General features: G+C 56.3%; 1 protein-coding gene across 1 annotated transcript in view; it reads right to left on the bottom strand.

Annotated features, from left to right (window-relative positions):
* JARID2 (jumonji and AT-rich interaction domain containing 2) overlaps window positions 1–10618 on the bottom strand; it is a 233881-nt gene extending 223263 nt beyond the window's left edge. Inside the window, exon 1 of the mRNA XM_056132267.1 lies at window positions 10166–10618. Within this exon, the coding sequence (XP_055988242.1) occupies window positions 10166–10210 (45 nt within the window). The 5' untranslated portion in view covers window positions 10211–10618. The remainder of the gene's footprint in view (window positions 1–10165) is intronic.
* Between the last annotated feature and the right edge of the window lie 2538 nt (window positions 10619–13156).

The raw sequence follows: 13156 nt of genomic DNA, 5'->3' as shown, positions 1-13156 counted from the left end.
GCATCTATCTCGCCGGAATTTCTCGTAAAGCAGAAAGACGTTTTCGCAGTGGGGACGAATGACCTAATTAGGTGGGGGGAGCCCATGTGCAATCTACCCAGAAAGAAGCAGCATTTCACAAAGGCCTGTCCTTTGGGCCACTGATCAGGCACAGAGCTCGCCCTCTGGGGTGTTCTCAACTACAAAATCCTCACGATTAAGTTCATCTTCTTCCACCAGATCCGTGCCAACCATTCCACTACTTGCAGTGACACACTCCAAAAGCTTCTACTCAACAAAGATGCCTTCCAGCATGATGACTCCTGAAATTTCCCCAGATAAAGAACTCCGAGGACCAGACGAACAGGATGGTAGGCAAGGTGTGCGCGTGCGCACCGCCAATCCTGGCTCCATTCCTGGCACCCCATCCTGGTGCCTGGTTCCCAAGCACCACCGGCAGTGAGCCCTGAGCACCTCCCCGTGTGACCCAAAAACAAAGAACTCCAGCAGTTCTCTGGAGGGGTGCAAAGACCCCAGAAAGAAGGTACTCTGCTCTTACGCCCACAGGGAGGGAGGCAGGGCAGGCTGGCTCTGTTCGCTCTGCAAGCTGAGGAATGTGCCAACGCTGAAAGCGCCACGCTCAGTGGATTGGCTGTAGAATCGTCAGGGCAGGGCAGAGGGCGAGGGTTGCCACACTAGATCCAGGGCATAGGCTTTATTCTGAAAGCGACAGGAAGTCACTCCTGAAGGCTCACGGTCAAATCCTCTACCTCAAACATCAATCCTCGATCCACTCTGACCACCTCTGGTGAAACTTCTTTGGGCACGGCCTTGGTACCATTCTCATCTTCACCTGCCCCTCTTTCTCCTTCACCACCCAGACAGGGTTTCTGGAGTCAAGTGTTTATCGGATAATCCAGTCGAGTTTCAACAACATCCCCGCTGAATCTTTTGAGCTTTGTTTGTTCTACCTACCGCCCGAAAAGGACTTTCGGATACCTTCTGCAATTCATTTATTTGGCTGGTTAGCCGGCAAAGTATAGAATCCATTTAGCTCTGAGTCAGCAAAGGAAAGCAGCCAGCAGGCCTCATTCTCCAGGTTGGTTATTTCCAACTGTGTGATAATACCTGGCGCGTTTGTGCAATAGTGTGCACTTTGCAAAGTGCTTTCACATCAAAAAACTGCCAGGGCTCTCCCAACCACAAGCCCGTGTGGTGCGTGGAGCAGGTTTTCCAGATGACGAAGCAGCTCAGCGAGGTTAAGTGGCTGGATTTGGGTCACACAGCCAGTTCCAAGGCAGGGCCCGACCTGAACTCATCTCTCCAACCCAGTCAGTTAACCACAAACGCCCACCCGTGTATTCCAAACAAGCCCTGGTACGTATATTCATGACTCAAGTCCTCCTAACGCGTAAAGAGGCGCACACACGCGCGTACACACACACACACACACACACACACACACACACACACAGAGTTCAAAGCTCATTGAATACAGCCCCTTTCCAGAATCTGCCTTCCTTCAGCTCCCTCTCTGCACACCTCAGAAGGAATAAAAGCAAGAAATAGATTTGAAAACATTACAAACATTCTAAAACCAAGAGACAGATCCAACTGTGCTTGGTCCTAACCCCTCCTCATTTCCTCCTGGCACCTGTTTCTGTCCCCACAGGTGCCCACCGCTTTCACTACTGGCAGAAATGAGAACCAAGAGCTAACTCGACCACTGAGGCTCAGGCCCCCACCAAAACTGTATGCGGGCAAAATTAATGGGGCTAAGAACCACCAAGACTGAGACCAAGCGATAAAAGAGGGCACCACTGGGGCTGGAGCGATAGCACAGCGGGTATTTGCCGTGCACGTGGCCGACCCGGGTTCGATTCCCAGTATCCCATGTGGTCCCCCGAGCACCGCCAGGAGTAATTCCTGACTGCATGAGCCAGGAGTAACCCCTGTGCACTGCCAGGTGTGACCCAAAAAGCAAAAAAAAAAAAAAAAAAGAAAGAAAAAGAGGGCACCTTAGGGCAAGTCCGTCAGCTCACTGGGTGGTGGTGGCTGGCCCGGGGAACCTGCAGCTCTCCAAGTGGACAACAGACCCCATGAGTGACCACCCCTCGCTCCTCTCCCTCCACCACCAGAATCGCCGTCCAGAGGCATTTGAAGGAGCTCTACTGCAAAGCGTAGTGAGGGCAGTGAGCAGGAACTTGGAGGGCTTCGGTCTTCGAGGATTCCCAGTCGCCACACCTGAGGCTACTAGGAGCTCAGCTCACTGGCCTTCCTCTTCCTGCGCGGTGGAGCTTGACAGACCCACAAAATTAGAAGCTGCCGCCTAATTTAGGCCTCTCAGGCAGCAGCAGCTCACCAGAACAGCGCTCAAGAATGTCTACCAGTGGGGTTCCCCTTTCTGGCCCCCTCCTGCATCCCACAAAGATGTAATTAATTATGTCTGCTGTTCTGATTACTCATTCTGCCTCATTAACATACCTGGGCGACCTTCGTTTACCGTTCCTCTGAACCCCAAAGCAGAAAAGTCAGGGGACGACCGTACGAGCACGCAGAAAGGAACCGAGCCCGTCTGCCCCAGCCCTGGGCAAGCAGCTGGGATCCCGGCAACCAGGAAGCAGAGAGCCAAAGGCGGTCGAGGCTGACCCCTGGGCCCGTGCAGAGGGCAGGATGGGGGGCACCGACCAAGACAAGAGCCTCAAGCAGTGCCCAGAGGTGTCCGCTCCTTCTCCAACCAGGACTCAAGGAAGCGGCCGGCCGGGCATAAGGGGGCAGCTCCACCAACTGGTGCTTGGAAAAACAACAAACATGATCACGCAGGGCACGGCAGTTGCCAGAGCCGACCCGGCTGCCTCAACTTCCCAACCTCCTCGGGCCAAGGCCTGGCTCTCACCTCCCCGTCGTCACAGCACCGGGACTAAAAGGCTTGCTCTTCCACACAAAGCCCCAGCCTCACTCACTATGTAAACAGCCGCTGAGGCCAGTTATTTCTGAATTGGCGGCAGCAGCAACTCTCACCGGTCTTTTTCTTGGGGGGTGGGGGGAAGTGTTCATTGGGGGTGGGGCAGGGGCATGAACAGGCATGGGTAGGAGGCTGTTGTGAGGCAATCTCTGCACTAGGAGCAACAGACAGCAGGCTGGCAGGAAGAATGAGAAGCAATCGGAAGGACGCGTGGGGGAGGGCAGAAGGGGATCTGGAACAATAAGTACTTCGGGTAGGAATAGTACTGCGGGTAGGGTATTTGCCTTAAACGCTCCTGGGCTGGTTCCCAGGCATCCCCAGTACCACGACTGACCGCTGAGTGCAGAGCCAGGAATAAACCCTGAGCACCACCAGGTGTGGCCTCCAACAACAACAAAAGCAGCCTAGACGACAGTGGGGGCAAGGCTAACTGCTCTGGGCATCACCCTGCAACCCTGCCCAGTCCCCTAGGTCAGGCTCCAGCCACCTGCATGCAGTGAGGGGCACAGGAAGTCCTCAGAGCAGGTAGGATGGATGACCTAGGTGGCACTGCCACTTCTCGCCAAGTCAGTTCTATATCAACTTTGTCCTGAGTTTGCCAGGCGTGGAAAGAAAAAAAAAAAAAGAAACCTAGAAGGGAGGGAGGGCAGGGCTGGGATCATGTCTCGGGTTAGGGAGCACATATCATGAGGCCCTGGATTTGATCCCCAGCTCAAAAAAAAAAAAAAGATACCAAGTGTGAGCTGTCACAAGACTGCAGGGCCTGAGGAAGAGTCCAACCTGAAAAGGAGATGAAGACAAGTCCCACTACCTCAAACTGTCTTCATAAAAAGCAAAAAGCAAGCAGCAATGGCATGGCCTCGCTACCAAAAGCTGGACTCAGCAGGCCGCCTGGGGCTGAGGGAGGCGACCCCGGTAAGGCGAGCTGGACAAAGTGAACCAGGAACACCAAGGCTGGAGTTCAGGAAAGCACCCTGAGGCTCAGGAGGCAATGTGGGGTGTTGACCTAGAGAAATCCAGAACGTGGTGACCTGAGAACTGGAACGAAGAAGTGAACTGATTCAAATCAAGAGACAGTAGTCAATTGTGCTCAATCCCATTAACAGGCTGACCGAAGGCATGGAAACTGCACCAGACTTGGAGAGGTTACTGCAAACAAGACAAAAATCATTCAAGCCGCTGGATGCCGAGATACGGCCGGGACTCTATGAATTAGGTGCCAGATCACTATTCTGCCTCCTCTACCTCCCTGAGTGAATGACACATTTATTTCTTAACTCTAAAAGTAAGAAAGTCCCACTACACTGAGCCACATTCTACCTCCACTACCTGGCATTGAACTTGATGAGGACCTAGTTCAATACTTGGGGTCCAAGGCTCTGTACGAAGACCAGAAACTAGTTAGCTGGTGAAAAGTTTATGAGGCAGGAAAACTTAAAAATAACCATGCACAGATATTTATCTTAACAGAAACACATAATACTTTTAGTCACTGAGTTTTTTTTTAAGGATACCAATGTTCCCCACTTTGTTTTTTATATTTTCGGTCTCCTTGCTGAGAACTGAATATAGATGTAACCAAAGTCTGGCTCTGGGAATAAAAAAAAAAAAAAATCCACTTGCAATGTGTTTCCCTTCCTTGCAGATTTCCTCCACTTCTTCTCAATACTGGGCCCGTATCAGCCTTTTTGATCACTTGCTTTCATGAAGCATTCCTAAAACAGTGAACTTATAGTTTTCAGAGAAACGAACTCTCATTTCACACTCTGTCCAAAGGTTTACATAATATTTAACTGTAATTGCAATAAGAAGTCTAACTGGAATAACCTGATTTGGAAACAAACAAACTGATACTTGGCAAGCCTGCCGCAAGTGAGAGCCAAAAGGGACAGAGGCGCACACGCAGGGCTGCCCACAGGCCAGGAACCTGGTGCTGGGCTATCCCAGCCAGGGTGAGCTGCAGCCAACAGGGCAAGGCGGTGGCGAGGGCAGAAGGTGCTTAAGTGAACTGTGACTGCAAAGGGCGAGTTAGACATGAACCCGTAAAACTAGGTTTATGGGACCAAAACGACCTGTCTTAGACGGCTCAACTTTCCCCCTTCCCTTCGCTTTGTTGTTGTTACAGCCACAAGGGGCGGTGAACACAGTGGGTGCACGATCCAGTCATAACATTTAGGGGCGCACACCTGGCTGCAGGACCCACATGTGTTAACTGTGTTGCTAGTGCACACTGCTGTGGGGCCCGCGTGCAGCCTATGTGAGCGGCACTAAGGATCAAACTCTGGGCCTCAACTTTGCAAGGCTTTTTGCCCCGGGACGATCTCTGGGCCTTACCAAGTGTTTTAAGTTTTCTGACTTAACTCTAAGAGGAGGAAAAGCAGGAGCTGGAGGGATAGCACAGCAGGGAGGGCATTTGCCTTGCACGCAGCTGACCTGGGTTCGATTCCCAGCATCCCATATGATCCCCCAGCACTGCCAACAGTAATTCCTGAGTGCATGAGCCAGGAGGAACCCCTGTGCAATGCCGGGTGTGGCCCAAAATGGGGAAAAAAAAAGAGGAGGAAAAGGAGAAAAAAGATTTTATTTTGTTGTGGGGGCTATTTTTTTCCTGGTAGGGGCTACTCCCAGCCTGGTGCTCAGGCAGGGATCCCTTAAACCAAGCCGTACAGGGAACTGAACCCGGGGCTCCTGCATCCAAAAGGATGTACTTTTTTTAAATTGTAACAGAAACCAGTTAAATATACTCCAAAGGATTCTTTCAAATGAGTCAGGTTTAAGTATCGTTTGGAGCAGGATATATATTAACACCAGTATTACTTCCAAGGCACCAGGAAATGAGTCAATAGCCAGCCTTTAGCCCAGCATAGTAGCTGGTTTTACCTATGAGGAAAAAAAAAAAGAGAGAGCCATTCATTATACCAAATAATTATAGTTAGCTACTTTAATTCTTGTTTAGGCCAATGGCTAGGAAGACACACAAGGTCAGACTACTGTACATCCAATAATAGCAAGAACTCAAGTTAGATTCTTTTTGGCCTCTAATTTTTCCTTTAAACTTGAGAACTTTGAACTAACTCTACTTTGGCAGTAAATCTTACAAAGTCTCTTCAGAGATACTAAAATGCATTTGCCCAAGACTTAGAGAGCCAAGGGGCTGGAGCCATAGCACAGCGGGTAAGGCATTTGCCTTGCACGCGGCCGACCTGGGTTTGATTTCCAGCATCCCATATGGTCCCCCGGGCACCGTCAGGAGTTAATTCCTGAGTGCATGAGCCAGGAGTAACCCCTGAGCATCACCATATGTGACCCAAAAAAGCGAAAAGAAAAAAAAAAAAAAAGACTTAGCCAAGAGAGAGGGTTTCCACAGCGAAACCAGCACAGTAAGAATGTGAGCAGCCCAGAAAGGGAAAACATAGCAATTAAATAATGTGAAACCACCTGACTGTCGGATATGGCAACAGTGGAGGAGCTCAGAAAGCCTACCTCTGTATTTTGGTGTTCTGCTATTTTTTTGCCTTTGCAAGTTCGTGTAATTGTAGTAAATCCTGCTTTTGAATCTTGTAACCGGTTTCTCCCAGTTTTAATCATACCGCACTTTTAAATCAGAAAATTAGATACTGAAAACTTACAACCTAGTGGTACAAATTCGGCTTGAGCTGTCCCAGAAATCTAACTGGTAATTGTGCTCACGGCATGAACCATCTTCATGGGGCCGCGACGACTATTCCATACCTGCTTCGGGCACGCACAGAAGAGCACGCAGTTTAGAAGCCTGGGTCCAATCTGTTATTGTCCCGGGGAACCAGCAAGCAGAGGAGAGATGGAAATGGCAGAAATGCCCGCAGAGCCAAACATGCGGCTGCTGTATTGTCCAAGTGGACTGGGGCTTTGAAAGGCAAGTGTTTTCAGTCTTTCAAGGTACTGAAGTGGGAGTCATGCCCAGCACAATTAAGACGGGATTACATTGCAATTTATGAGTTTCTCAAGGATGTCATTTAATATGAAATACAACAATCATTTCTCCCAAAGCCTGCCATCTACAATCCCACCTCCAAACGCGGCTTCGCTAAGGCAATAAACTAAATGGCACCACGGCAGGCAGCTAAGACTTTTGAGACCAATTGCAGGTAATGTGGTGCTTTCCACCAACTCCGGTAATAACCAGAACTTACAACACAAACACGCACGCGTGTCACACACACACACACACACACACACACACACACAGAGCAGTTTCACGTCTCCTACGCGCAGGGTCTTCTGAGAGGTCATGAAGTGGCCAAAGCAGTAATTCACGTTTCCCATTTTACAGAAAATGAAACGCTCGAATTTGCCAGCCTCCACTTGCAGACTTTTAAGTCTCTGAGACTTAAAAGGCCGAAGCTCTTCCAAGCACCAATCCTGATGACTCGAGAGAAGACCGGTAATCCCCTTGCCCGAAGACCCAACAGGCCGAAGAGGGAGCCGAGAGAAGGGGCGCCACCCCACCGCCCCTCCGGGACCCCGTGGGAGCGCGAAGCTGCTGGCAGCAGAGCATCCCCCCCCACCCACCTCCGGAAAAAGCATCCCAAACCCGACTGCCCGGCACCAAGGGGAGCAAGCCACAAGGTGACCCTCCCGCAAAAGCCCCCAAGTCTAAGCTCGCGCCAGTTTCCCGGCTTTTCCCCCACCCCCGAAGTCAGGGGCACACCACGGCCGCGGCTACGCCCCCCGCCCCTGCAGCCCCCCAGCGGAGGAGGAGGCGTTCCTTGCAGCGGGGCGGGAGGCGGGCCCCTGGGCGCGCTCGGCGCGGGGTGGCCCCGGCCGGGGTGGCCCTCACCTGGAGGCCGAGCGCGCGGGGACCCAAGCCCCGCGGCGGCAGCCGCCCCCGGACGCGCACTGGAACCTCCCGCCCGACTTCTGACGTCACGGAGGCTGGGGGCCCCCGCTGGCACCCGGGCCCGGCCCTTTGTGACGTCACAATGACAACAGAGCGCGGCGCGGCCGGGCCCCCGGGAGCCGCGCGGCGGGGGAGTGGGCGGCGGAGCCCCGGGGGTGCGCGCTGACCTGTTGCTCCCGCCGCCGGGCGACGGGCCGGGACACGGGGAGCCGCGGGGCGGGGCGGGCCCGGCCGCGCCGCCGCTGCCACCGCCGCCGCCGCCATGGCCGGGCTGGGCCGCGCGCGCGCGCCGGGCGGGGGGCGCCCGCCGCCGCCGCCGCCGCGCCGCCGCCCCCTCCCCGCCGCGCCCCGCCGCCGCCCCCCGCGCCGCGCCGTGCCGCGCCGCGCCCCGCCCTCCCTCCCGCGGCCGGCCCGGCCGGCGGCGCCCGCAGCCCGCAGCCCGCAGCCCGCAGCGCCGGGGCGCGCCCCCTACAGGCCGGCCGCGGCCGCTCAGCCCAGCCTGGCCCGGCCCGGCCCGGCCCGGCCGCCCGCCGCGACCCCCGCGCGCCCTCCCCTCGCCTGCCCTCGCCCCGGCGGCTCCGCCGAGCCAGCCCCGCTCGGCCCCCGCTCGTGCCCGCCGGCCGCCGCCAGCCCCGCGGGGCTCGGCACCAGCCGCTGACCACCCGGCAGCGCGGGGCGGGGGGTGTGGGGTGGGGGGGGGGGGAGAAAGAAAAAGGAAAAAAAAATAGAAAAAACCGATCCCCGCCCCACGGGGCTCTCCAACTTAGCGAGGCGCCCCGAGCCCGGTGCCCGGAGCGCGGCGGCGGGGACCCAGGGCAGCGGCGCCTCGGCCAAGTTGTGCCGCATTCGCCGGGTGGCTGCTCCCCACCCACGCGCCCACCCCCGAGAGCGGACGGGGCCCCGGGCGGGCGGTGCACGCTCCCAGGCAAGCCCGTCTACCCCGCCGAGCCTCCAGCCCGAGTTTGAGCGAGTCCCTTTGCATCCTCGCCAGCCCTCTGCAATGCGGATGTCTTTTAATTCTTAAATTCTTTAGGGAGCAGCTTGGGTGAAGTTGGGATTGATTATTTTTAACCCTGCGTTTCTTTTCTTTCTTTCTTTTCTTTTTTTTTTTCTCTTCTGGTTAAAGTTTACGTGTCTTTAAGATTAGGATCACCGTGGTCCTGTGGCGGAGGCATTCAGCTTTTCCATGAAATACATTTTTTTTCTTTTAACAAAACCGGGTCTCGGAAGGTCATCTCCCATTACACACATCATACCGCTCCAAAAGGGAAAATATTAACGCCGATTTGTCGACACGAGTTAAATAAAACTTTCTTTGAACGTTGCATAATTCCCAATGTATGCTCGCCTGGCCCTTCTTTTTTTCTTTTTCTTAAAGAAAAAGAAAATGGGCTCTTTGATTTAAAACATGCTGCTAATCACCGATCACTCGAGTGCATATTTGGTTAATCCCTCGGTCCCCCTCTCCGGTCTCTCCCCCTCAAACTTAAGGGGGGGGGGAGCCAACACACAAAACAAAAACACTCCCCATGCCAATCAAAACGTAGCTGCACTATGCACAAAACAAATTTAACTATTCCAGACCATTTAAACCTCTGAATAAGCACCCAACTGCAGAAGCCCAGTTAGCAGGGAGAAATCATCTACAGTCACAAATGCATCCACATACCTACTTCCAAACATCACCTCTACTCGGATGCTTTTCTCCTACCCCTGGAAAACCATGAATTTTTAAATAAAACCAGCCCCATTATTAAAGTCAATCCCAACAAATGCATTCGCTGTAACACGATTCCCAACTGGTTTAATGTTGCGAACCAGATAAGCCCAAACGACCACATACATTAAATTTGATGTGCCAGTTGCAAGGAACAGGATCGCCATAACCGGACCTCGATCGCAACTTAAGGGGCTTCCAACACTCACGCGTTACACGATTTCCTAAATAACATTAATAAAAAACAGGCTTATTTGCATGCAAAGTGCAATATGGGGCCAAATCCGCCGGAGACGGCAGTTTAGTTAAATTCCCGCAGCCCCAGCCCCCCACCCCCCGACCTCCACACCAAAATCCCTTGCCTTTCATCTAAAACTAGATTATGGTTGTGTCATCCGAGGTCAATTTATTCACTTGAGGTATCTCTACACCGATCTGTTTTTTTCATCCCAACTAGGCAGACACGACTTTGCCTGAAAAGCCCTCTTTCAGGAAAGAAAGAAAACAGCCCTATCGGACGATGTGTTTTAGAAACCCTTCAGCTGCAGAATTATCTATAAACTTGACATTCACAGCCCTGGCTGAAAAACTGCAAGTCAAAGGATGTGTTGTTAGGAGCACTTACGTATTTCTTCTGAATGATATTCCTCTTGGGTCTTTCCTTGCTCATTCTGAGATCCAAACGCTGGTTGCAAAAGAGGACAATTGCTTCATGAATTTAAAGCCGTCAGAAATTTGCAAAAAAATATCCTGGTGGTTTTTATTGTTGGTGGTGGTGGTGGTAGATCTTGTAATCCGACTTTTCTTCCTCTTCCCCCAAAGCCCGATTCGCCTTGAAATAAATCCGAAATTGGGAAGGAGAAAAAAAAAAAAAAAGGAGCCCAAGACGAACGAAGCAAACAACAACAACAAAAAAATTCACTTTAGTAAAACACTCATAATGGAAAATTTCCCCCGAAACACACGCACACACAAAAAAAAAAAAAAAGAAAGAGGAAAAAAAAAAACCGACGCCCTTCACTCCCCCCCTTTTTCCTCCAAAAACTACATCAGCGAAACGTGAAGGTCCTTAGTGTCTGATCTGTAGTTACATCTTGGAACAGGAAAAAAAAAAAGGGGGGGAGGAAGATAAATTCAAAAAAAAAAAATTTTGTTGGAAGTCACGTTTGTGCTGCTGCAGCAGTGCGAGCAGAAGAGTCAACTCCAGCGGCGGCGGCGGCGGCGGCGGCGGCAGCACCACAGCGAGGGCTCGCCGAGTCTTTTTTCCAAGCGCCGCAGCCAATGAGAGCGCGGCTAGCCAGCCCAACTTTAAATGGACTCTGCTTTCATACAAGTTAGGGCTCCTCGGCCAATTCCCCGCCGGGCGCCAGCCGAAAACTCCCACAGCCGAGCCCCCCGGCGCCCGCCTCCCCCGGCGCCGGCCACCCGCGGCCCCGTCCGGAGGAAACCCCCCGCGCCGCCCCGTCGCCCGGACACCCCGGGAGGCTCCACGACCCCTCGCCGGGCCAGCCCTCCGGCACCGCTCCCACGCCAAGCCCGGGCGTGGAATTGAGAGAGGCTCCCTTGCTCCCTGCATGGCACGCTCCGTCGCTCCACCTCACCCCCTTTCCCGAGCTCGGCCGCTCCAGCCCGCCCCCCTCTCCCCCCGCCACTCCCCCCCGCCCCCCCGCCACCCCGCAACCCGGGGCCGCCGCGCACGGGCCCGCGACCCCCCGGCCCTCGCGTGTCTCACCTGCAGCCGGGCCGCTGCGTCCCGAGTGGCCCCAGGACGCCCGGCCCCGGGGGCTGAGCCGCCTTATTCCCGGGGCACCTTAGAATGGTTCCCCCCCCACCCACCCACCCACCCCCGCCTTGATCTTCTGGAAGTTGTAGTCCCCCGACTACAAAATGGCTATGGCCACGGGCGCGGGGAACTACAACTCCCAGCGTGCCCCGCGCGCCTGTCACTCAAGTCCCCTCCCTCCGCCTCGCCCCGCCCCGCCCCCCCCACCCCCCCGCCCGCGCCCAGCCCAGCCCCTGCCCACCAACGCTCGGACGTGTCCCGCGTGCGACACCGCGAGAGGCTGGCTCGGGATTGGCCCGCGGAGCGTGTGGTCCGCGAGCGAGGAACTCCCCACGCCGGCCGGCCGGCCCGCCCCCGACACCACCACCACCACCTCCCCCCGTCTCCCGGGGCGGTGTAGGGGTAGGGGGGGGCGGCGGCCGTCCGCGCGCGCGCGCGCCCCCCGTCCCCCCCCTCCCCGATTCCGGCGCGCCCCGCCCCCACCCGCGGCGCGAACCGCCTGTGGAATCGAGGAATCGCGGGCGCGCGCGCACGCGCGCTCCCGACCGGACCGAGCGACCCGGGGCGGAGAGAGGGGGGTGGGGGTGGGGACGGGGGAGGGAGGGAGGGACCCGCGGGGGGGGGGGGGGGGGACCCGGTCGGACGGCCCCGGACCGGAGCGCGCGTGGGGTGTGTGTATTGGGGAGGGGGACCCGTGTCCAGCGAAGGGACCCCGCGAGCGCGCGTCCGAGAGGGAGACCCGGGCCACGCACCCGGAGGAATCCTCGGCGCCAACTAGTTGCGCGGCGGCGGCGGCGCCGGTGTCACCTCAGGACACCGCCTCGCGCCGCCGGGGTTCGCGGCGCGTGTGGCGGCCGCCGCGCGCGCGGGGCGTGGAGGGGGGTTGGGTGGGGGGGGGGTCCGGGCAGGCCGAGGTCAGCTCGGCGCTGTCGCACGCGCCGTGGCGGCGGGTCCCCCCCGCCCCACCACCACCACCACCACCACACCCCGCCCGAACGACCCCCGCCACACACACACACACACACAGACACACACCCCTCAACCCCACCCACCTCCCTCCCCTCACGGCGCGGCTCGCGGTACAAAAGAGAAAAAAAGAAAAAAAAAACGGCTCCCGCGCGCGCGAGCAGCTGCTGCTGCTGCGCCCCGGCACGCGTGTCCCGGCACCTGAGCGCGCCTCAGACGCGGCTCCACAGGCGCGCGAGTCCGTCCCGCGGGCGCGGCCACCTGAGGCAGCGGAGAGGGGTGGGGGCCGCCTACCTGCCCGGGGTGAGGCAGGGGGCGGTGCTGAGGAAATGGGGTCGCGGCGGCACGGCGTGGACGGGTTGCCCCCCTCGCCGCCGCCGCCACCGCCGCCTTGGTTTCCTGTGCGTCGCGGAGACTTGGGTCGGTTCCCTCCTCCTCCTCCTCCTCCTCCTCCTCCTCTCTTCCTCCTCCAGGCTGCCCTCCAGGTCAGGGGGAAGCGGGCGAGGAGCTCCCGAGGGCTCCGGAGCTGCCCCGTCACCTTCCAGAACCCTCAGGGTTGCCTGTGGTGCCGCCCGGGGCTGCGGTGCGACCCGCGACCCCCGGAAAGTGGCCGAGAGCCTGCAGGACACAAGACCTGCAGAGCAGCATAGGACAGGGGGGAACTTCGGGAGACCCTCACTTTGGAAGGTCAACCTAGAAGAGACCCCGACTCCTCAGAACGAAGCGCTCGCTCAGGGGAAGCTAACACGGAAATTTGAGGGTTTAAAAAAGAATTCATTTATTTGGGCTACAGAGTTAGTACAGCGGGTCGGGCACATGCCTTCCCCACCAGCCAAGCTCGGTTGGATCCCTGATGCCACATATGTT

The sequence above is a fragment of the Sorex fumeus genome, unplaced genomic scaffold, assembly GCF_029834395.1.
Source record: "Sorex fumeus unplaced genomic scaffold, SorFum_2.1 ptg000094l, whole genome shotgun sequence".
In the NCBI taxonomy this organism is placed as follows: domain Eukaryota; kingdom Metazoa; phylum Chordata; class Mammalia; order Eulipotyphla; family Soricidae; genus Sorex; species Sorex fumeus.
The sequence above is the reverse complement of the archived record's forward strand: the minus strand, read 5'-3'. Positions and strand labels throughout refer to the sequence as shown.